The sequence below is a fragment of the Berghia stephanieae genome, chromosome 5 (genome assembly GCF_034508935.2).
Source record: "Berghia stephanieae isolate SIO BIC M18660-M18661 chromosome 5, UCSD_Bste_1.3, whole genome shotgun sequence".
NCBI classification, from domain to species: Eukaryota; Metazoa; Mollusca; class Gastropoda; order Nudibranchia; family Aeolidiidae; genus Berghia; species Berghia stephanieae.
In genome coordinates, this window is record NC_088364.1 from 9,333,158 (window position 1) to 9,354,911 (window position 21,754).

The 21,754-nt window shown below is 35.1% G+C and overlaps 1 protein-coding gene across 1 annotated transcript; it reads left to right on the plus strand.

Moving 5' to 3' along the window:
• On the plus strand, positions 1-13,387 carry LOC144972366 (large ribosomal subunit protein uL1m-like). Its single transcript, XM_078913492.1, has 10 exons — positions 1-41; positions 3,429-3,627; positions 3,866-4,037; positions 5,908-6,124; positions 7,220-7,309; positions 7,657-7,731; positions 8,404-8,524; positions 9,986-10,098; positions 11,510-11,591; positions 12,437-13,387. Exons 2-10 carry the CDS (start codon positions 3,585-3,587, stop codon positions 12,577-12,579), a joined length of 1,056 nt encoding a protein of 351 aa, XP_078769618.1. The 5' UTR covers positions 1-41; positions 3,429-3,584; the 3' UTR covers positions 12,580-13,387.
• Positions 13,388-21,754: the final 8,367 nt, after the last annotated feature.

A 21,754-nucleotide genomic window follows, 5' to 3' on the forward strand; every position in this document is an offset into this window, starting at 1 on the left:
AAAGAAACGGAACGATATTTGAGGAAGGCGAGCCGTCGAAGGCAGGGTTGCCAGTTTGGCATTTTAAATGCCAGATTCCAAAAATCTGGCATTTTTGAAAACCGTTTGGCATTAGAAAAATCATTTGGCATTTGGCATTTTCATTTGGCATTTTCTTTTCTTGTATATTATACATCAAATGACACCTTTTCTTAATTATTTCTAACGCGTAAAAACAAATCTCTTCACATCGGAAAACTTTGCTATTAAAACTCACACCCTGAACTAGCCCTGCCTCCCTCAGATATTCACTCAAATTCAGCCCTCGACAAGTATCCTCGTAAGTTTTCTGGGAATCTCCTGCAAAACTCGTGTATATTTGCGTCATGGTCGCCTGTTAACTTTTAACTCTGTTCGTTAGCGTGGTCTGATTTTACAGCATCCAATGATTTCACTCCTTTTTGGAATTCCCAAAAGTCTGCAGATCTTTCATGTTAATGTATTTCTTTTTCATTCTTAAAATCCAACCGTGGTGTAGTGGCAGGGACGGCTGGTAATAATGGGCAGGGTGGGCAAATACCAGCCTGTTTTTTCAAGTTATATGCTGTATTACCAGGTCCGAAATAATCAAATCTAAATTAGATAATTTCAAAAGTTACTACTTAAAATTGATACTTTGTACTGAAATCAATTTGTGTGTATTTTTGATAGATTGCGAATCACCATGCATCCCGTAATACATAAACCAGGATACGCTCCTGTTCTTTTTATCACCCCCCCCCCCCCCCCCCCCAACCACTCCACTCCACTCCGCCCACATCGTCATCTCATCGTCACGTCGCCTGACGGTGATTTTGCTGTCTGGCCTCTCTAGTACTAGGTCGGGCTAATTCAAATGAGCCCACCTTATTAACCAGTGTACACTAAATAGAGATTTTGGCAAACGAACTTTTTCTTATTTATTGCCTTACTTGTGCTGGGAAGGTTCCAGTATTGAATTAAATTTATTAATTTACTAATATTATATCAATTTAGTATTAGTTTGTGTTGTTTTAATATATTTGTTTATCCATTTAAATTATTTCTTTTTTTTCCCCTCGTTTTCTTTAGTGTTTCTCAAAACTCATTTATTTAAATTGTTTTCTTATTTGTTTGTTGTTGTTGTTGTTGTTTTTTGTTGTTGTTTTTTGTTTTGTTTTTTAACAAATTAATTTGTTAATTCTTTTTTTTTTATTATTCTTAAAGTAATTACCGCTGTATTTTTATTGCCAGACAAAATAATTTTGCAAAACAATGTATATTCTATTGTATTCCGTCTAATAAAATAAAACACTTCTATTCAAAAGTCACGACTAAATAAATATATAAAATACAACCACCATTTTGGTTTTCTCAACAATTGAATTAGTATACGAGAAATACTCTTCTGAGAAAGGAGATAGTTGAATTCTAAGTTAAAGAGGAAATACGGAAGGGTGGGCAGATTCCGTACTTGCCCGTCCTGAAGCTAATACATACATAAGATGGTTCGCGATGAAGAGGCGGGAAGCAAGGGATTGGTTGGGGAAGGAGCAAAGATAACACGGTAATTATTGTGACGATAGTCAAACGAATACATGAGGAGAGATTGGTAACATTATTTTGTCTTAATTATATTGTATGAAGTATTGGCGAAAGCCTAATATTAAATAAACGTTGTTTTTGTTTGTCTTATTTTGACTATGGAACTGATACTGATACTTGTCATAGCAGACCTGCCTACTTTAGATAGGAAAATAAAAATCGTAGTTTTCAGGGCTAATAAAATCGTAGATATTTTAACTACCCTTTAAAAAAATCACCGGAATTTTCGTCTGTTTTGATAGATATCAAATTTTAAAAAACGAGAAAAAATAATTGGAAACGTAATAATGATGGTGATGGTGGTATAGTGGTAGCGGTGGTGTAGTAGTAATGATGACGGTAATATTATTATTATTATTATTATTATTATATTATTATTATTATTATTATTATTATTATTATATTATTATTATTATTATTATTATTATTATTATTATTATTATTATTATTATTATTATTATTATTATTATTATTATCATTGTTATTATTATTGTACGTATTGGTGGTATTACTATTGTTGTATTTTTTTTTGGTGGTTATTAATGGTATCAGTTTATTGTTTGGTCCCATTTGCCATTATTTTCCACTTTCATGTATGTGGTCATCAAATTGTATGATTAATTGGCGAAAGCCTAAGATTGAATAAATTTTGTAATATCGTATGGTAACCATCATTGTCGACGACATCGTCGTTGTCATCATAATCATCATCATCATCATCATCATCATCATCATTAACAACAACAACAACAATATTAACAACAAGTACAACAATAGAAATAAAAACAATATCAACATCACCATACAATTTCCGTCATCGTCTCCACAACTATCATTCTAACCAACAGCACCACCAAAACCACTACCATAATTACCCCTCACCGCCTCGTCTTCCTCCTCCTCCTCCACCACCACCACCACCGCTACCACTATTCCAACCACTACCACCACCGGCACAATCATTCTGACCACCAAGACAGCAGTAAAAATTATGCAATTTGAGCTCTGAATGAAACTCGAGTCATATCGCTGTTGTTGCTTCTCCATGAAAACTTTAAGGTTACTACGTACTACTGAAAATCAGAAATATGTAAAAGCAATATTAATATCGCCGTTGAGGGATTAAAGCATCTCTTTAATTTTTCGAGTGAAGGAAATGGACTTGTATTGTCAAGGTGTTGTGGCATTATGTCTCGTCGCTTTATTTTTTAGTTATATTCTCTTTCGTGATTCATTTTTGATTACGTTTGGAAGAATTAAAATCTACTGGTATTGTCATTTCATTGTGAATGTGATTATTGGTGGTTGAAATATTTTTTGTTTAAAGGCGAAAAAAAAAATCAAAAAAAAATTTTATTAAAAAAAAAACAAAAAAATAAAAAATAAAAAATATATATCATATATATATATATATATATATATATATATATATATATATATATATATATATATATATATATATATATATATATATATATATATATATATATATGACCGAATCCTCTTTGCCCAACCACTGTAAATAGGCTAGAACCGCCACTGTGTAGTGGTTTAGCACTCCACTTAGTAGTCAGTAGGTAAAAAATTACCCCAACAGGAAATTTAGTATAATTCAAAAAAAAAAAAAAAAAAAAAAAAAAAAAGAAAAAAAAGAAAAGAAAAGACGCAAGCCACCAGGATATGATAGTAAATTGTCTATCAAAGTGAGTAGTTTTCTTAGTGGGGGTGGGAGTCAACAGACTTTGGCATTTTTTTGAGTGTTTTGGCATTTTTTGAGTCTTCCCCTGGCATTTTGTTGAAAAATAATCTGGCAACCCTCGTCGAAGGGCATGAAATGAAAGCGAAAATACCCTCTTTGATTGTCACATATGTTCACTTCTCTTTTTACTGTGTAAATTGGAATATTTAGGAACAAAAATTGCTGTTACCATAACAGCATAATTTGATATTTTAATTGCTCATAATCGTTTGAGTGTGAGAAGATGTCGCATTATTTTACATGCCAAGTATTGACTTTGACGAGAGGTGAGACAGAAACGTGAAAGTGAAAGTTAATTCTAGAAGATAGAAAGTTAATAAAAAGGACTTATGTTTTCATTATCATTAACAGAAATCTTTAAGGCACTCTTTAAATAGGAAAAGTGTTATTTTTGTATTAAATTGGTTGACTTGATGCATTCTGAAAATCTGTTCTTTATTCAATTAAAAGAAAAAGAAAAGACCTCTACTCTACAGCATTTTATTATTCGTTGTTTTGTGTCAGGTTTAAGATCAGTCCTTATCAACCCATGGCCAGTGGTGACAAATAACTGCACCATACAACAAGGTGTGATTGGTGCCGTACATGTCCGACACAAAGGGAAGCAACGGATCAGAGATGCTAAAGTACAAGCCGACAAGAACAAGACATTTTTTTCAAAAAAAGACAAAAAACAGTGAGTACAGGGGATTCTGCATAGTGATATTGATAAAGTCATGTTGGCCTCAAGTTTTCTGTTCTTCTGCGAGACTTGTGGTCTAATGGTATGACACTCGCTTTTGGATCGGAAGGTCATGGGTTTGAGCCTCGCTCGGCGCATAGTTGAGTCCTTGGAAAGGCTCTTTACTCACATTCTCTCACCGTACTCAGATGTAAAATGAGTACCTGGCCCTTAAAATAAAAGCTTTGTCTCTGTCCAAAAAATTGTGATATCGCCTAACAGGCCTCATGGCCCGTCCTAAATGTTAAGTGTTGCTGTTGACCAGGGACCCCTTTGTAAAGCGCTTTGAGCCCGTTAAGTGGATATTGCGTTGGCGTTATATAAAAGCTCATTTTATTTTTTTTTACTTAAGTGTGTTCCATTGATCCATTGTCAATAGATAAAGTCAACAAATCTTTCTGGTCTGCCATTGTTGGCTAATCAGGAATCCACTTATTTTATTGAAATCGGTTTTGTTTTAATAGTTTTAGAATAGATTATGGATTAGTTGTTTTTGTTTTGTTGCTAACTTTTGGTGTTGTGTTGGTCGTCATCGTGATGACGAGAGGATGATTGTGGTGGTGATGTTGGTGATAATGATGATGATGATGATGAATCTGGTAGAATTGACAAATTATCTCTTTCAAGATAAAGGGGCTTGTTGTAGATAGAAGAGATTGAGTCAAGTTTTTTTTTTGTTTTTTTGTTTTTTGTTGTTTTTTTCTTTTTTACCCTTCTGTTTACCGAGGAGCGATTGTTTAGCTGTGTTTGTCAAGTTAAAGGTTATTTGCAATAGACTAGTGGCAAGCAGTTGTTACTGACTGTATAACAGTACAGAAACTGGGAACGTTTTTCTTTATTGTGAATAGGCTCATACATTGGGATGAATAAAGGGAATTATTTTTTAAAATTTGTTTAAATCAATATCTTCATCGTATATTATAATCGATTTCACTAAAAATTCACCGATCGACCTTCTTCTACACTCTCCATGTAGTCCTCCAGAGATGTGGGGAGTTCCATGGAGCCGCACTTGATCCCGATTTCTGCAGCATTAAATTGTACCTATTGCTGGTAACTAAGTATTTCTGACAGACCCAAAAAAAAAATCTCAACTACATCCGGGATTGATCTCAGTCCCTTAGCGTGTGAAGTAAGTGCTCTACCAACTGAGCTATTGGAACTCTCATAATATCTAAACTCTAGTCTATTATGTTTTAACTATCCTACCATGTCTTTTTTATTGGCAGTGAAAAGACTGAAAAAAGTAGCAAGCACCATAATGCCTTAAGAAGCAAATGAAGTAAAACATAAAATGATTCATTGTTTAATTAGGAGGCTACACATATGGTACTCTCTTGTTGTTTGAAGTTTTATCTGTGTGTTTGTGTGTGTGTCTTTTTTTTTTTTGTCTTTTTAAAAATTTTCCCATAAATACACTTTTTTATTTTTTTATTTGCGTTTTTATTTCATTTATTTGATCTGTTTTCTTAGAATCAGTATCAGTGGTTCAGATAGCTCAATTGGTAGAGTACTCTCCTGACACGCAAAGGGACTGGTTTCAATGCAGGTTTCTGTTGCGATTTGTTTCTGACCATTGTCCATCAAACTATGGTTGGGTAGCTGAGTATGTTGAATCTGGTGGAAATAGACAAATTGTCCTCTCCAAATGGTAGCAAACAGTTATCCTAATCTAATAGGATAGAAACTGTGGTGAACTCTGGCTCTGTGGATCTTATGATTCAAGGGGCCTAACTTAAGGGACTTGACTTAAATACATAGAATTTTAATGTAGATATTTTGAATTCTTATTATTTTTCTTTTTTGTATTCTGAAATTTTGACAGAATCCAGTCATCAGCCAGTGCCTCAATAGAGAAAAGCACAATCTTAGCGGATAAACCAGTAGATAATGTCTGGGTCAGAAAGTTTTATCCCACTCCCCGGTTCTCCATTGACAATGCTTTTGAAAGACATCAAGCTTTTGCCCAACCGGCCATGCTGGACAACATGGAAGGGTTGGTGTATCTGGATATGTTGTTGGATTTCACTACCAAGAAAAAGGTCTGTAATATATCACCTTCAGTGTTTTTATCATAAGCACAATCACCTTTGATACTTATCTAAATATCTATCAACTAAACCCCCCCCCCCCCCCCTGAAAGGTCCAGGGTTTGAGTACCACTATGTGCGATGCATAGTTGAGTCCTTGGAAAATAGTCATATTCTCTCACCTTACTCAGGTGTAAAAGGAGTACCTGGTCGTTTACAGTTTTGTCTTTATTTAATCCATTCTTTTAATTTTATTCCTGTAAACCGCTTAGAGCCTGTTTATTTGACCTGTTTATTTTATAATCCATTCAGATTATATTTATAATTGTTATTATTATCTGTTTAGCTGATAATGACTGTTATTTTCTTGAAACAGTCCACTTCTTAGCATGGGTGCCAGATCACCCAGCCCAGAATTCCAGCTTGACAAAATTTCACAGCATTACGTTCCGGGTTATATTGTCAGGGAAAAAAATTGACTGGAACCGAGCGATTCCGAATGATAAAAACCTGTATCACGATATGCGTGCATATTCCAGGCGACTAAATGGGTCAATGAGCAATATACAGATGGCATCCATGCTTCTTAGTGCATTTTGTCCTCTGTTGACTCTATATATATATATATATTCATTTCTAAGATGTTATATCTCCTATACGACAGCAGAAGGGAAATAAAATGAAGGTTCTACAAAGCCTTTGTTAGACCTACACTAGAATATAGAAGCTCTGTCTGGGACCCTCACCACAAATCAGACAACAGAGAAGAAAGCATAACAAAGTAACAATATTTTGCAAAGGCCTTAATGACCAAGTGAAATTACTCCTCGCTGATTATTCAACAAAATAAGAGGAAGCCATCCAAGTTTATGGTTCCCCACTCAAGAGTGGATGCCCAATTGTATTCGTTCATACCATTGATATTGAGACATTGGAATAGTCTCGCATCTCAAATGAAAGAAAAATTCTGTGGTTTGTGGAATTTTCAAAATTGAAGTTACAGACTTAAGAGGAAGAAGTAAAGAAATTGTGTTGCTGCCGATATATTCATTGTTTTGAATTGTTATCGTTTTGGAATTATTTTTCTTATCATGCTTTACTTTTCAGACTAAATTCCTAAAGAACATCCGGTCAACTGTGTTACTTCCTCATCCCTTCAATTGGGGACCACCTCCAAATATACTTGTCTTTTGCAAGGTATGTCTTAGTTATATTGGTTTATTTTAATGATATCAAATTGAGAATCTAAGGAGCAGGCACTGGGATAAGATACAGGCCTGAAAAGCGTGGATGAACTAGTGTCAGACAAAGCAAGAATGAAAAATACAAGAAAAAAAAATCCCATAAAATCAAGTCTTTCTCTTTTATTTTTCATTCTTGCTTTGTCTGGCACCATTTCAAACACACTTTTACTTTGTTGGTAATACACATTTGTAAAATATAGACTATTTGCTATTTAAAATGATTTAGCCACTTTGCAAACATTTGGATAAAATATATATTAGATAGTATATTCTTTTTCTATATTCCTTTTGATTTTATAGGAAGAAGAACACACCACTCTTGCAATGACTCTAGGAGCAAAACACGCTGGATCTCCTCCAGAAGTCATTAAAATGGTTTGTACCCTTTTTTTCCATTGAGTATGCGAAGTAGTTATTCAACCCCTCAATTAATTGAAATTGTATTCACTTTCATGTCTACCTCTGAAGATATGTATTTCTATTTTACTTTGTGTGTTGGAGTCATTAAGAGCGGGGGGGGGGGGGGGGGGGGGGGGGGGGGGGGGGGAGGATGAATTGTCTCTGTACATGTTAATTTTTTACCATCAATCATGAATCAACCGTCAATTATGAATATTATTTCTGCTGACTACCAGAGTATTTTCTTATTTCATATTGCAATATATCTACAGGCTTTTACTATCTGGACAATGAGTCAAAATTATAAACTATTTCTATTGTCGAAATACAAAGAGTATTGTATTTCTTTTTGTTTTGTTTTTTTTGTTTTTTTTCTGACAAACTTGAAATAGATCATCTAAAAGATCCTAGCTTTAGATTGGATGGAAAGTAGAATGCAGCTGATGAGTGTCACATCCAAATGGTTATGAACAATTGTTATTTGTTGGTTCTTTTAATCACTTCAAAAAACAGAAAATCTGAATTCTTTAGGTCGTGTATTTTTAAAGGACCACATTATTTTTTTTACTCATGTCATCATTTTGAGTAAAGAGAGGAAAAAAAATAAAATTAGCAATAAATGATTTGTGTGCATTTATTTTCTTTTAGATTGAGACTGGCATACTTAACCCAAAAGATTTCACCCACGTCCTTGCCACGGCTGACTGTGCTGCCGATATCACCCCAGCAAGATCTTACTTCAGAGATAAATTCCCTCAGAGAGCCAAAGGTCAGTTGATGGCCATATTTGCCATTTACTTTAAATTTTTATGCTTTTCTCTTTTGCATCCAACACCATTGTGTTGGTGATGAGCGCTGCATTTTGTTTCTGCTGTTGGGGACAGTTTATTTCATTTAGCACAACATTCGAGTTCCACCGTGGTGATAGAAAAGAAATATTTCTGCATATTTATCAGTGCTGATGGTTTTCCGAGGATTTGCAGAAATCCACGATTTTAAAGTCTCCCAATCAAATGTACTGGCACACTGAGAGACTTGATCTGTGGTGGAACAAACAGGTGCAGTTTCCCATCTCAATTGCTCTAAAAGTGGGGGTTAATGCAGTAATAATGAGGCTTTAAGATAGTCGTTCAAAGTTACCTACCTGATCCAGTCCCCCGATCAGTGACTGATTAATATAGCAAGAGCACTCTAGTGTAGGGCTGGTTTCTCAGTGTTGTGGCTTATTGCTGTTTGTTTTATATGTGATCTGTATTTTGTTCACTACTATAAATCATCAATGAAATGTTTGGTTTTTTTTTCATGCGAGTTATCCTCATACCAGTATTCAACGTAGTGGACACAACCGAGGGAACAATTGGTGAAAAATACATTCCCCGAAAACGTTGTGCAGGATGATTTTTTTTTTTTTTTTGGTCATTGAATTGAGAATACGTGCAGAACCATGTCTGTGATTTGCTTGTCTCAGACTGCAGGACATTTTTAAAATAACAATTTTTATCAGCTGATACCAGTTTATAAGGACATGTTGTTTCCTGAGTTTTTTTAGTGATGATTGATAGTTGATAGGGGTGATTTTTTCATGGTTGGCATTGGTGAGAGAACTTTTATTTTACTATTACAACAGAGAAGAAATCGTGTTTTTAAATAATGAATAAGCATAAAAGGCATGGACAATGAATCTCGCAAAGTCATATTTTGAAATATCCAATGATTCACTTAAAGGAAGGTGCCACTACTTATCTTTATTATTAGTATTTTAGGGGTGCTTTTTTTAAATTTAAATTTTATGAATTAAAATTTTCTTTATATTCATCTCAAGTAAATTTTTTTTCTTAAATTTACTTTTCTTTCAGCTCCATTTACCTGTTTACTGGGTTGTTTTTTTGAGTTTTTTTTGTTTGTTTTTTTTTTTTTTATGACAACTCTACAATATCCACCACTATTGAGTGATAATATGATCCTGGGTTTAGATAAATTGTTATTGGTCAAACGGTGACATGCTTGATCATTTTATTTCTGTTGTGAAGATTGCCACGAAGCATGGTTTATTTTTTCAAATGAATTGCATAATTTTTTTTGTGCCTTAACCCATTTTTATGGTTTGATGTACTTTACAAGGAGAAAAAGAAGACATATATACATAGCATTTAAACTGGGAATTATGTTTATTCATGAGAGGTTTAAACCAGGAATTTTTAATTGGTTTGTTCTTTTATTTTAATTTCAGGAAGCCTTGGGACTGACTTGAATGCAATGTGGACACTGTTTTATGATGGTTACACATACGAGACTCAAAGTTTGTCCGAGTCTCAGGGAAAGCTGCAGGTTCCTGTTGGTCAGGTATGTTAGAACTGTAATCAGTCTTAGAAACGTCCTTCAAAGCCACAAGACCCATGCAGCTGGAGGGTGTCCCATCTGTAACATTATATAGATGTGGGGGGGAGTGGTGGGTGAAGTGGCCGAGTGGCTAAGGCATTGCACTGTACCCAGAAGGTCCTGGGCTCGAGCTTCAGGCACTTTTGTTTTTTTCCTTGGACAAGATTATTAATCTCTAATTTGCTCACTTTGGACAACATGGGTGATTCCTGTTGACATCAGACAACTTGTTTGATAGATTATCTATTCCTTCATGGAATGCTTAGGTGACCTTTATGAAGACAAGATCATTGCATTTCATTTCCGGAGAAAGTTTGCACAGACCGCAACTTTATATATCAAGGTTGCCAGTTTTCCATATATTTCGGAATTCAGTATGTAATAAACTCTCAGTATATTTTCCAATCACCTGTTAAATGGGAAAAAAAAAAAAAGTAAGTACATTATGCCTTTTTACTGGAGTTCAGTACTCAGAAAGGGGCCAGTCGATCTGTTTGCGTAAAAGTTGCCTTTAGATGCGCATCTATTACGTTGGCAAGTTGGGTAAAAGACTGGGAGATCGCTGTGGAATCCATGGGACTTGCCAACAAATAGGATAGAATAGAGCTGTGAACTGATATTTCAACCTAGCTGGCCATCCCGACACCGAGTCCAAAGCTGATAGAATTTGTCTATTCCACCAGATTCATCATCATCACTATCACCAACATCACCACCACCATCATCCTCTCGTCATCACGATGACGACCAACACAACACCAAAAGTTAGCAACAAAACAAAAACAACTAATCCATAATCCATTCTAAAACTATTAAAACAAAACCGATTTCAATAAAATAAGTGGAATCCTGATTAGCCAACAATGGCTCACAGTATATTTAATAGACCACTCTTTGTACTTTTTGGGATGGAATGAGAATATGGATTCATTGCAATACCCTGACGTGTAGGGCTTTGAATGTAACACTGTTAAACTTGTCTGCTATGATAAACATTTTTATAATCTTTTTCTTTAAATAAACTGACTCAGTCAGAGGGATTTTAATTGTTGGTGTGCAAATACAAAAGATGAAAATTTAAAACTATGATACTTCCCTGAAATTCTCTTAAGGTTCTCATTACTCAGAAGCTTGAAAATCTTACATAAAATGAATAATTTGAACATTTTATCACTGTTATTTCTTTTAATTATCTTGTTTTAGCTATTGTCATAGAATTGAGCACTACAATGCATAAGTTTTTTTTCTGTCAGGTATTAAGGCATTTTGAAAATAATCAAATGAAATATTTAAGATCAGCTAGCTAGTTTAAATTAACTTATCATATCCTGTGAGTTTTGTAGTGAATTCAATGCATTTGGTTTCTCTCCCACAGCTGAAACAACCCACAAGCCAACTTGTCGCCAATTTTGAAGCTTTTGTTGAATCGATTTGCAAGCATCGAAGTATTGCATTAGGTAAGGAATAATTTCATTTGTTACATTTTTTATTTCTTTGTGTGTGCTATGTTCTTACAGTTACTATGTAAGTGGAGTGGATAAGAATAGTAAGCTTTTTTTCCTTTTTGTTTCAATGGGGTTCCTTTTTCTATTTTTTGATAGTCACAAAAAAAAATAAAAACATATGTTCTTATTTTCTCTGGAGAGTGATTGATATGTGTATTTGATCACCAGTAATCAGAGCGGGTGGTTGGATGGGAGCATCACCCTTGAATCATATACCTATGATGTTCGCATGGGTGTACGATCCGATAGTGATGTCGTTTCTTCTTCTCTTTACTAGCCTATCCTGCTTCTTTGGTTTGTGATTGTATTTTTGACAGGGGATATTTTTTTTTCTGTAAATCTTCTGCCTGTTTGTTCTTGGTTATTTATAATTTAGCTTATGATATCTTTAGGTTATGATTTTGATTTACATTTGTACTATTTTTGTTAGATTGCTTGTTTTTTTGTTTCAGCGGTCAAAAAATAGTTTGCTTGTTTTTTTGTTTCAGCGGTCTCTCATATAACCTCAATTGTGTTGGAAGAGACCTAAAGCAACAAACAAACAAACAAAACCAGTAATCAGAAGGGTTGAGGTTCGATCCCCAGTCAAACAGGCCAATTTTTTGGGATAGTTTTTTTCTTGTATTTTTCTCTCTGCTTTGTCTGGCACTGTTTCATACACACTTTTTCAGATCTTTAAAATATTTCTTTCCTTAGAAACTTTTAAAGTTTCAAATTGAGAAATCTGCTCAATTTAGATATGTCTCATACTGGTGCTGCAGTTATGGGAAATTACGTATTTCTTTACTTTATTTCAGGTCCATTTATTCAGTCAATTAGTGTTGTGGCACCCCCATCCCCGGAGGAGTTTTTGGTCAAAGTGGAGGATTACGTTCCAGGATATCAAAATGAGGAAGTGGATTCTGATGATGAGGACGACGTCATGGAAGAAACGAATTAACGGAAACATTCGAGTTGATACATTAAGTGTGCAGTGATTATAAGGCCGTGAGCACACATATTATCGAGTGCAGTGGTTCTCAATAGGAATCAATAGTGTGATGCCAAATAAATACTGGTTCCAATCTCCTTGGAAGTGTGAAAGCAGTCCTCTAGAGGACTAGATACATACCGTACCTTGTGTTACTGATCTTCTGGTTTCGGAGTGATGGCATCTTATTTTCGAGCCTTACGGAATGCTGGTCATCAATAAATATCATCTATCCTTGCTCTTTTAAGCCTCGCAGTCATAAAAATCTGCCTTACATCCTGCTACAAAAATAGTTATGCCACCTTATGATTCAATATGTAACCTATTCATTGTCTGAAGAACTGGTTTCACACTTCCAAGGAGTTTTGAACCAGAAGAGAGGAAGGTGTGACATCACAACTTGTGCTTTCCACTGGTGATCTGCTGATGGGACTTAGTCCATTTGACTTTTACAAGTTGATACACATTATAATGTATTTCTTGTGATCACCGATGCTCATTCAATGGGGGTCCTGGTAGTCCGTCCCAGGTGCAGAATGATTTGGGTAGGGGGTCCCCGATAACCCAGTGATGTCACAAGCACAGGGACCAGTATCAGCCCCAGGTGCAGAATGAATGGGATGGTTGGGCATGTTAGATTCGGCAGAAGTTTACATGCTGAAGACTAGCATCCAGTGATAAGCGTAACAAGCATTTTTATCTGGGATAAACTTTTTACTCCATGGGTTTTTTGAAGGACCACACATGCTTACTTGTAATAAATGATTAGAAAACTGAATTTTGAAATGATTTTTCTTTGATCCATTTGAATAGTCCTTAAGTTACAGTTATTCAAAGTTTATTTCAAGATTGATGAGGTTGTAGTTGTCTAAAAAATTAAGAAGCTTAAGCCATTTTCTACATTGAAATTAACTTTTGTTTGTTTGTTTGTTTTTAAGGGTTTTACGGCGCTTGCAACATTTAGGTTATATCAGCGCCAGTAAAAAGGAAGAAAATGGGATAGTAAAAAGTTCTAGAATTACAATTAAAGCACCCAAGAGAAAGTAAGTCATAGGGGAACTGGGAACAAATAGGGATCAGATGTAGATTCCAAGAGCATACCACCAATGTACTTAGTTTGAGATCACTTACAAGTCTCATCCGGACACAAGCACAAAATCCAACAAAGAGGAATCACTCAAATGCTTACATTACACATTTAAAATAACAAATATAACAATACATAACAGAGAGATGATTTACAAGAAAAAAAATATCATCTCCCAAAACAACTATGCATTTGACTGTTTCCCTCCCAGCCAGGACTCCGACCAGGGCCAGAACAAAACCAAGTAATCTCATTCCAAGACAAAGACAGAAAGCATGTTGGAAAACAGATATAAGGGTATAGAAGACACAGTATGTACCTCCCTATGAACCACAGTATGTCAGGAACCCCACCCAGTGAAATTAACTTAACCCAAGTCTCATATTTTTTTACCATAGATTCAAAAAAATTTTAGCAAATAAATCAACCCGACCTAATACCGGTTTAAGGCTGTGGGTCACAAATGGGTTCAGAAGGGACATATGGTGTAATAAAACTTATACCGTAATATAATAATATGTGGTTACTTGGGTCACTTCTCTTGAGTGGTTACTTGGGTCACTTCTCTTGAGTGGTTACTTGGGTCACTTCTCTTGAGTGGTTACTTGGGTCACTTCTCTTGAGTGGTTACTTGGGTCACTTCTCTTGAGTGGTTACTTGGGTCACTTCTCTTGAGTGGTTACTTGGGTCACTTCTCTTGAGTGGTTACTTGGGTCACTTCTCTTGAGTGGTTACTTGGGTCACTTCTCTTGAGTGGTTACTTGGGTCACTTCTCTTGAGTGGTTACTTGGGTCACTTCTCTTGAGTGGTTACTTGGGTCACTTCTCTTGAGTGGTTACTTGGGTCACTTCTCTTGAGTGGTTACTTGGGTCACTTCTCTTGAGTGGTTACTTGGGTCACTTCTCTTGAGTGGTTACTTGGGTCACTTCTCTTGAGTGGTTACTTGGGTCACTTCTCTTGAGTGGTTACTTGGGTCACTTCTCTTGAGTGGTTACTTGGGTCACTTCTCTTGAAAATAATTAATGCACCCTAAATTTTATTTATTTTTAAAAATCTTATAAGTGAAACATGACTAAAGATTGTTAGTTTTAGAGAGAAAAAAAAAACAGTTTTGGGGTGCGCTGATCTTTTTCAAGAAAGTGGGCCAAGTAACCCCTGGTGGCTCATGTGTAACTCCATATGATGGTACAATTTTTATAGAGATCAAATTAAACCAGGTTCAATCTTTGCAAAGCATAATATCAATCATGCTTGTATTTTATTGATATTCAAGATGTCATCAATTTTGCGATAAGAAGAGACATCACACACAAAAAAAAAACAAAAAAAAAACACGATCAAAGATGTCCATGAATCACCATGTTTACATCGATTTTACAAACAAAAATTAAGAACCCTACACAGATAACAAAACAAACACAACAAATAATAAACATGATCATGTTAATAGCGATTAGGGTTCAGGCGAAATATATTCAAAGGTTCAAGTTGTAAAGTTTTAAGTCGAGATGATTGTTTGATTACAGAAAACACATTATTTTAACTCCTCAAACATTGCAAAAATTTAGTTAGTAATGAAAGAGGTATTGAGAGTTGAATATTTATGAACATAATATTTAAACATTTGTGGCAGTGGCAATGAGTATTGTTCCATACAGAGTCTAACAGTTTTTGCATGTCATTCTAGTTAGTCCCAGAAAATGCGAGTCAGTACTAAGTGGTATAAGAGTCAGTACTAAGTGGTATAAGACAAGCCAACTCAGACGAGCTGTCGACCTCGTTATAATTATGGATCATCCATAATTTAACTAATTATTGATGTTAGTATGACAAGAGCATGCTAACATGTAAAGAAAACAGCAAGTCAAGGTGATTCATATACTTTTAACAATATAAAACTGTTAGCATCAATTTATTTTTCATCTTGTTTTGTCTCCTGACAAAGGCCTAGTGTTGAAACTTTGTTTTGTATAGTGTCCACATTTATAAATTACATTTACTTGCTTCATTTTCTTTACATCCTAACTAGCTCAATTAGACACCCTTTTCGTTGGATGACACTTTTAAAGATTTTTAACTGGACAAATTCAGTGCTTCAAAGAGCGGGAAATGGAGACTTTTTTACAGACCCGTTTCATTCAAGCATATTAAGTAACAGTACTGTGACCGCAACTGATGGATAGACAATAACACTGATGAGCATGAAATGACATCTTTCAACTATCTGGTTCAACTTTGCATTGTGACGCGACTGCCAGGCAAGTTTGCGATTTTACACAAATATGCAACTCTTTCGTCGCCCAGATAGACTGTCATTGTCATAAAATTATAACGTGGTTAGATCAGTAGCTTCAACTATTACATCTGGCAAACATGATACATTCAAACATGAATATCTGTCAACAAACAAATAATTTTTCTCTTAAAGATTTTGGCATTATCTACTCAAATGTTGCAGGATGAATTTGAGAAAAAAAAAATACTAGAAGTTAGCTTTAGCATTGGAGCATTCAAAACAACACACTGAGAAATAATTTTGAAAGAGTAAACATGGCCCTCGTGCCAAAAGAAAATTAGAAATACGTAGACCAAAAGAGTAGACTGTGCGTTTGGTCTGTGGTACTTCAGATCGTTTCTCTAACATTAAGCAGACATTAGCGATTTCTTGCTAGCTACTCTTAAGATAGGACACCAGCCTACTGCAATGTACTTTCCTCTAGCTCTAATAGACCCAGCTACTCAAATGTTTACAAACTATACATCACAAATATCGAATGGAGAGGTAATTTTGTTTAAAAAGAAGGGAAGAGGATTATTTTAGCAATAAAAATATACACATTTGACAGTTTCCCCATTCAGCTTAATATCATTATCTGGGTCGGGGCAAGTCTCATTTACAGAGAAATACTAGGAAGGTGAAAGAAAACTTATATCGGGACAAAGAAAGTTGACTTTGTCATTTCGGTCAGAGATTTGAGATGAAACTGGTCCATAAATAGTCTCATAAAAAGGAGAGATTTGAAACTATGAATCTTTTTTTTTTAAATTTTTAAAGGGTCATGTCATATTTCATTTTGAAGCTCCTGTCATATCTATTGTTTTACGAATTGACATTTACTCACCAATACATGATTATCCTCCATTGACTCATTGTACATGTAACAAAATGGTATCATCAATCTTTTTGGACAAATATAGTACCATAGGCAATCCTTTTCTTATCAATAATAATATCATTTTGTATCATAAAATAAGAATAACTGTAATGTAATGGCATTTGGGTCCGTTTGATAACTCCGTCACTTTGTTTATCTCTCATATAAATCCATGATTTTTCGTTACAATTAAGAAACACTGGTTATGATATTTAAAAAATGGATCAAAAAGGGAAGAAAAAAAAAAAACCCCACTTTCAAACAAAATGTGAGAACATCTCAAACCAAATCCCCTCACCTCAGCGAACAACAAACAAAATCAACATTTTAGTGTTACACATTCCTTTTTTTTTTTTCGAAGCTTTTATATATTGATTTGGTTTTACACTCTTAGGGTTCAAAGGTTTCAAGCATTTCTGTAGATATTTTAACTTGTAATGAATGGCTTCTATTTTTTCTAATTTATTTTTACAGCATTTTTATTGAGATAAACAAGAGCTCTGAGATTACTCAACATACCTCAAATCCACAAAGTATCTCAGTGGGGCAACTTTACCCCATCTGTGGTTGTTTGTCTTTTGTTTTTAAGGGTTTTACGGCGCAGGCAACACATTTAAGTCATATCAGCGCCACTAAAAAGGAAGAAAATGGGATAATGATAAGTTCTAGAATTACAATTAAAACACTCAAGAAAAGGTAAGACAAAGGGGAATTGGTTTTTTTTTTGTTTTTAAGGGTTTTACGGCGCTTGCAACACATTTAGGTTATATCAGCGCCAGTAAAAAGGAAGAAAATGGGATAGTAAAAAGTTCTAGAATTACAATTGAAGCATCCAAGAGAAAATAAGACATAGGGGAACTGGGAACAAATAGGGATCAGATGTAGATTCCAAGAGCATACCACCAATGTACTTAGTTTGAGATCACCTATAAGTCTCATCCCGACACAAGAACAAAATCCAACAAAGAGGAACACATTCAAATGCTTACATTATACATTAAAAAATAACAAATATACTAATACATAACAGAGAGATGATTTACAAGGAAAAAAATATCATCTCCCAAAACAATAACTATGCATTTGACTGTTTCCTCCCCAGCCAGGACTCCGACCAGGGCCAGGAAAAAAACTAAGTAATCTCATTCCAAGACAAAGACAGAAAGCATGTTGGAAAACAGATATAAGGGGATAGAAGACACAGTGTGTACCTCCCTGCCCGCTATGGGAGGTCAGGATCCCCACCCAGGAAAGGGGAATTGGTTCAAATAGGAAACAGATGTAGATTCCAAGAGCACACTATCAAAGTACTTCGTTTGAGATCACCTAAAAGTTTCATCCTGACACCAACCCAAGTTCCCAATAAGAGAAATACACTCAAATTATTACAAATCATATGTTTAGAATAAAAAAATTTAAATAAGAGAACATAACAAAGAGAGATGATTTATAAGGAAAAAAAATACCTCCAAAAACTATACCCATGCATTCGACTGTTTCCCTATCATCAGCCAAGGACAGGACAAAACTAAGTAATCTCATTTCAAGACAAAGATATGTTTTTTTTGTTTTTAAGGGTGTTACGGCGCTTGCAACACAGTTAGGTTATATCAGCGCCAGTAAAAAGGAAGAAAATGGGATAGTAAAAAGTTCTAGAATTACAATTAAAGCACCCAAGAAAAAGTAAGACAAAGGGGAACTGAGAACAAATAGGGATCAGATGTAGATTCCAAGAGCATACCACCAATGTACTTAGTTTGAAATCACCTACAAGTCTCATCCAGACACAAGCACAAAATCCAACAAAGAGGAATACACTCAAATGCTTACATTATACATTCAAAATAAAAATAATACATAACAGAGAGATGATTTACAAGGAAAAAATATCATCTCCCAAAACAATAACTATGCATTTGACTGTTTCCCTCCCAGCTAGGACTCCGGCCAGAGCCAGGACAAAACTAAGTAATCTCATTTCAAGACAAAGATAGAAAGCAATTGGAAAACAGATACAGCTGGAAAGAAGACACAGTAAGTACCTCCCTGCCCACTATGGGAGGTCCACAAAGTATCTCAGTGGTGCAGTAATGAAATCGGAGACAGCCAGTCACGAGAATCTCATTAGCATATATTTATATTGTAATTAATCGTTACAGAAAGAACAAACTTGGGAAATTTGCATTCACATTGTCATGTTTTGGTCTTTGAGAAGTGAAAGGTGTAAACATCTGGTAACTTATTGAATACATTAACATCTTGCAAATGGCAAAAATACTAGCCAAAAAAAAAGTAGGCATACAAATACATATAGCATTATGAGTATTTTACAGGATGTATCACAGACCAGCCACACTTTTGATCGTCTAGACATTCATCGATATACCGTAGAATGGGTTGACTCAAGAGCAGCCCCCAGAATTGAAAGATATTAAACAAAATATGGTATATAATGTACATCATTTGATAGATTAAATAGATTTCACCCTTACCCACACTTTAGAAAAAGAACAAATGACAGGTTATTTCAATGTCAAGATATATCGTATAAAGATGTTAAAATAACCTGCCCGGCGTTCCTTTACTAACGGGTGGGGAAGGGTGAACTCTATCAAATGAGGTAGATGTACACTTGACCATATTTATAATTTTCTATCTGGGGGGGGGGGGCTGGTCTTAGTCACTCCATTCTATGGTACACTCAATTTCTAAATGCGTTTTTGGTCCAAAATTAGAAATGCCATTTTCCTTTTATGTTTTAATGTTTGTTTGTTTTTAAGGGTTTTACGGCGCTTGCAACACATTTAGGTTATATCAGCGCTAGTAAAGAGGATGAAAATTGAAAAGTAAAAAGTTCTAAATGTACAATTAAAAGGACTGAGGAAAAAGTAAGACAAAGGTGAATGGTTCAAATGAGTAGATTCCAAGAGCACACTATCAATTTTTGTTTGTTTTGTTTTTGAGGGTTTTACGGCGCTTGCAACACATTAAGGTCATATCAGCGCCAGTAAAAAGGGAAAAAATGGGATAGTAAAAAGTTCTAGAATTACAATTAAAGCATCCAAGAATAAGGCAGACAAAGGGGAATTGGTTCAAAAGGGAACAGATGTAGATTCCAAGAGCACACTATCAGTGTACTTAAATTGAGATCACCTAAAAGTCTCATCCAGACACAAGCACAGGTCCCCACTAAGAGGAACACACTCAAATGTTTACAAATCATATATAATACATAAATAAAACATAATAGAGTGCATAACAGAGAGATGATTTACAAGGAAAAAAATATCATCTCCCAAAACTAACAATACATTTGACTGTTTCCCTCCCAGCCAAGGTATCCGGCCAGGGCCAGGACAAAACCAAGTAATCTCACTCCAAGACAAAGACAGAAAGCATGTTGGAAAACAGACATAGGGGGATAGAAGACATAGTATGTACCTCCCTGCCCGCTATGGGAGGTCAGGATCACCTAAAAGTCTCATCCGGTCACAAGTACAGGTTCCCACTAAAAGGAATACACTCAAATGTTTTACAAATCATATATATAATATAAAGAAACATAATACAGTGCATAACAGAGATGTTTGTTTTGTTTTTAAGGGTTTTACGGCGCTTGCAACACATTAAGGTCATATCAGCGCCAGTAAAAAGGAAGAAAATGGGATAGTAAAAAGTTCTAGAATTACAATTAAAGCACAAAAGAAAAGGTAAGACAAAGGGGAACTGGGAACAAATAGGGAACAGATGTAGATTCCAAGAGCACACCGTCAAAGTACTTAGTTTGAGATCACCTAAAAGTCTCATCCAGACACAAACACAGGTCCCAACTAAGAGGAATACACTCAAATGTTTACCAATCATATAATATAATATTTAAACTAAACATAATACAGTGCATAACAGAGATGATTTACAAGGAAAAAAATATCATCTCCCAAAACTAACTGTACCTACATTTGACTGTTTCCCTCCCAGCCAGGGTATCCGTCCAGGGCCAGGACAAAACTAACTAATCTCATTCCAAGACAAAGACAGAAAGCAATTGGAAAACAGACAGGGGGATAGAAGACATGGCAAGTACCTTCTTGTCCACTATGGGAGTTCATGAACCCCACCCAGTTTCCTTTTATGAAAACTTGTTTAAAATTGTTCCTTCACCCAAAAGATTTTGTCACTATTGTGAAAGAAATCGATATGGCGTTGCGCGAAGAAATATGATTTCATTTTAATGTTGGTTAAGTTCAATTCAAACTGAGAATGGGAAAAAATATTCATTTCAGTACAAGGAGGGGAGGGGAAGATTTATCTCTTTTTGTTTTTAAGGGTTTTACGGCGCTTGCAACACATTTAGGTTATATCAGCACCAGTAAAAAGGAAGAAAATGGGATAGTGAAAAGTTCTAGAATTACAAATAAAGCACCCAAGAAAAAGTAAGACATAGGGGAACTGGGAACAAATAGGGATCAGATGTAGATTCCAAGAGCACACTATCAAAGTACTTAGTTTGAGACCACCTATAAGTCTCATCCGGACACAAGCACAAAATCCAACAAAGAGGAATACACTCAAATGCTTACATTATAAATTCAAAATAACAAATATAATAATACATAACGGAGAGATGATTTACAAGGAAAAAAATACCATCTCCCAAAACAATAACTATGCATTTGACTGTTTCCCTCTCAGCTAGGACTCTGGCCAGGGCCAGGACAAAACCTAGTAATCTCATGCCAAGACAAAGACAGAAAGCAAGTTGGAAAACATATATAAGGGGATAGAAGACACAGTATGTACCCCCCTGCCCACTATGGGAGGTCAGGAACCCCACCCAGAAAGATTTATCTCTTACTTTAAAAACAAAACAAAAAATATATATATAAATTTTTGTTGTTTGTTC

Excerpts from the sequence above, each read along its gene's own strand:
- LOC144972366 (XM_078913492.1), top strand. The coding sequence starts at position 3,585 with ATGTCGCATTATTTTACATGCCAAGTATTGACTTTGACGAGAG. Across the intron at positions 3,628-3,865 it reads AGTATTGACTTTGACGAGAG|GTTTAAGATCAGTCCTTATC; the intron begins GTGAGACAGAAA and ends GTTTTGTGTCAG. Across the intron at positions 11,592-12,436 it reads GCATCGAAGTATTGCATTAG|GTCCATTTATTCAGTCAATT; the intron begins GTAAGGAATAAT and ends ACTTTATTTCAG.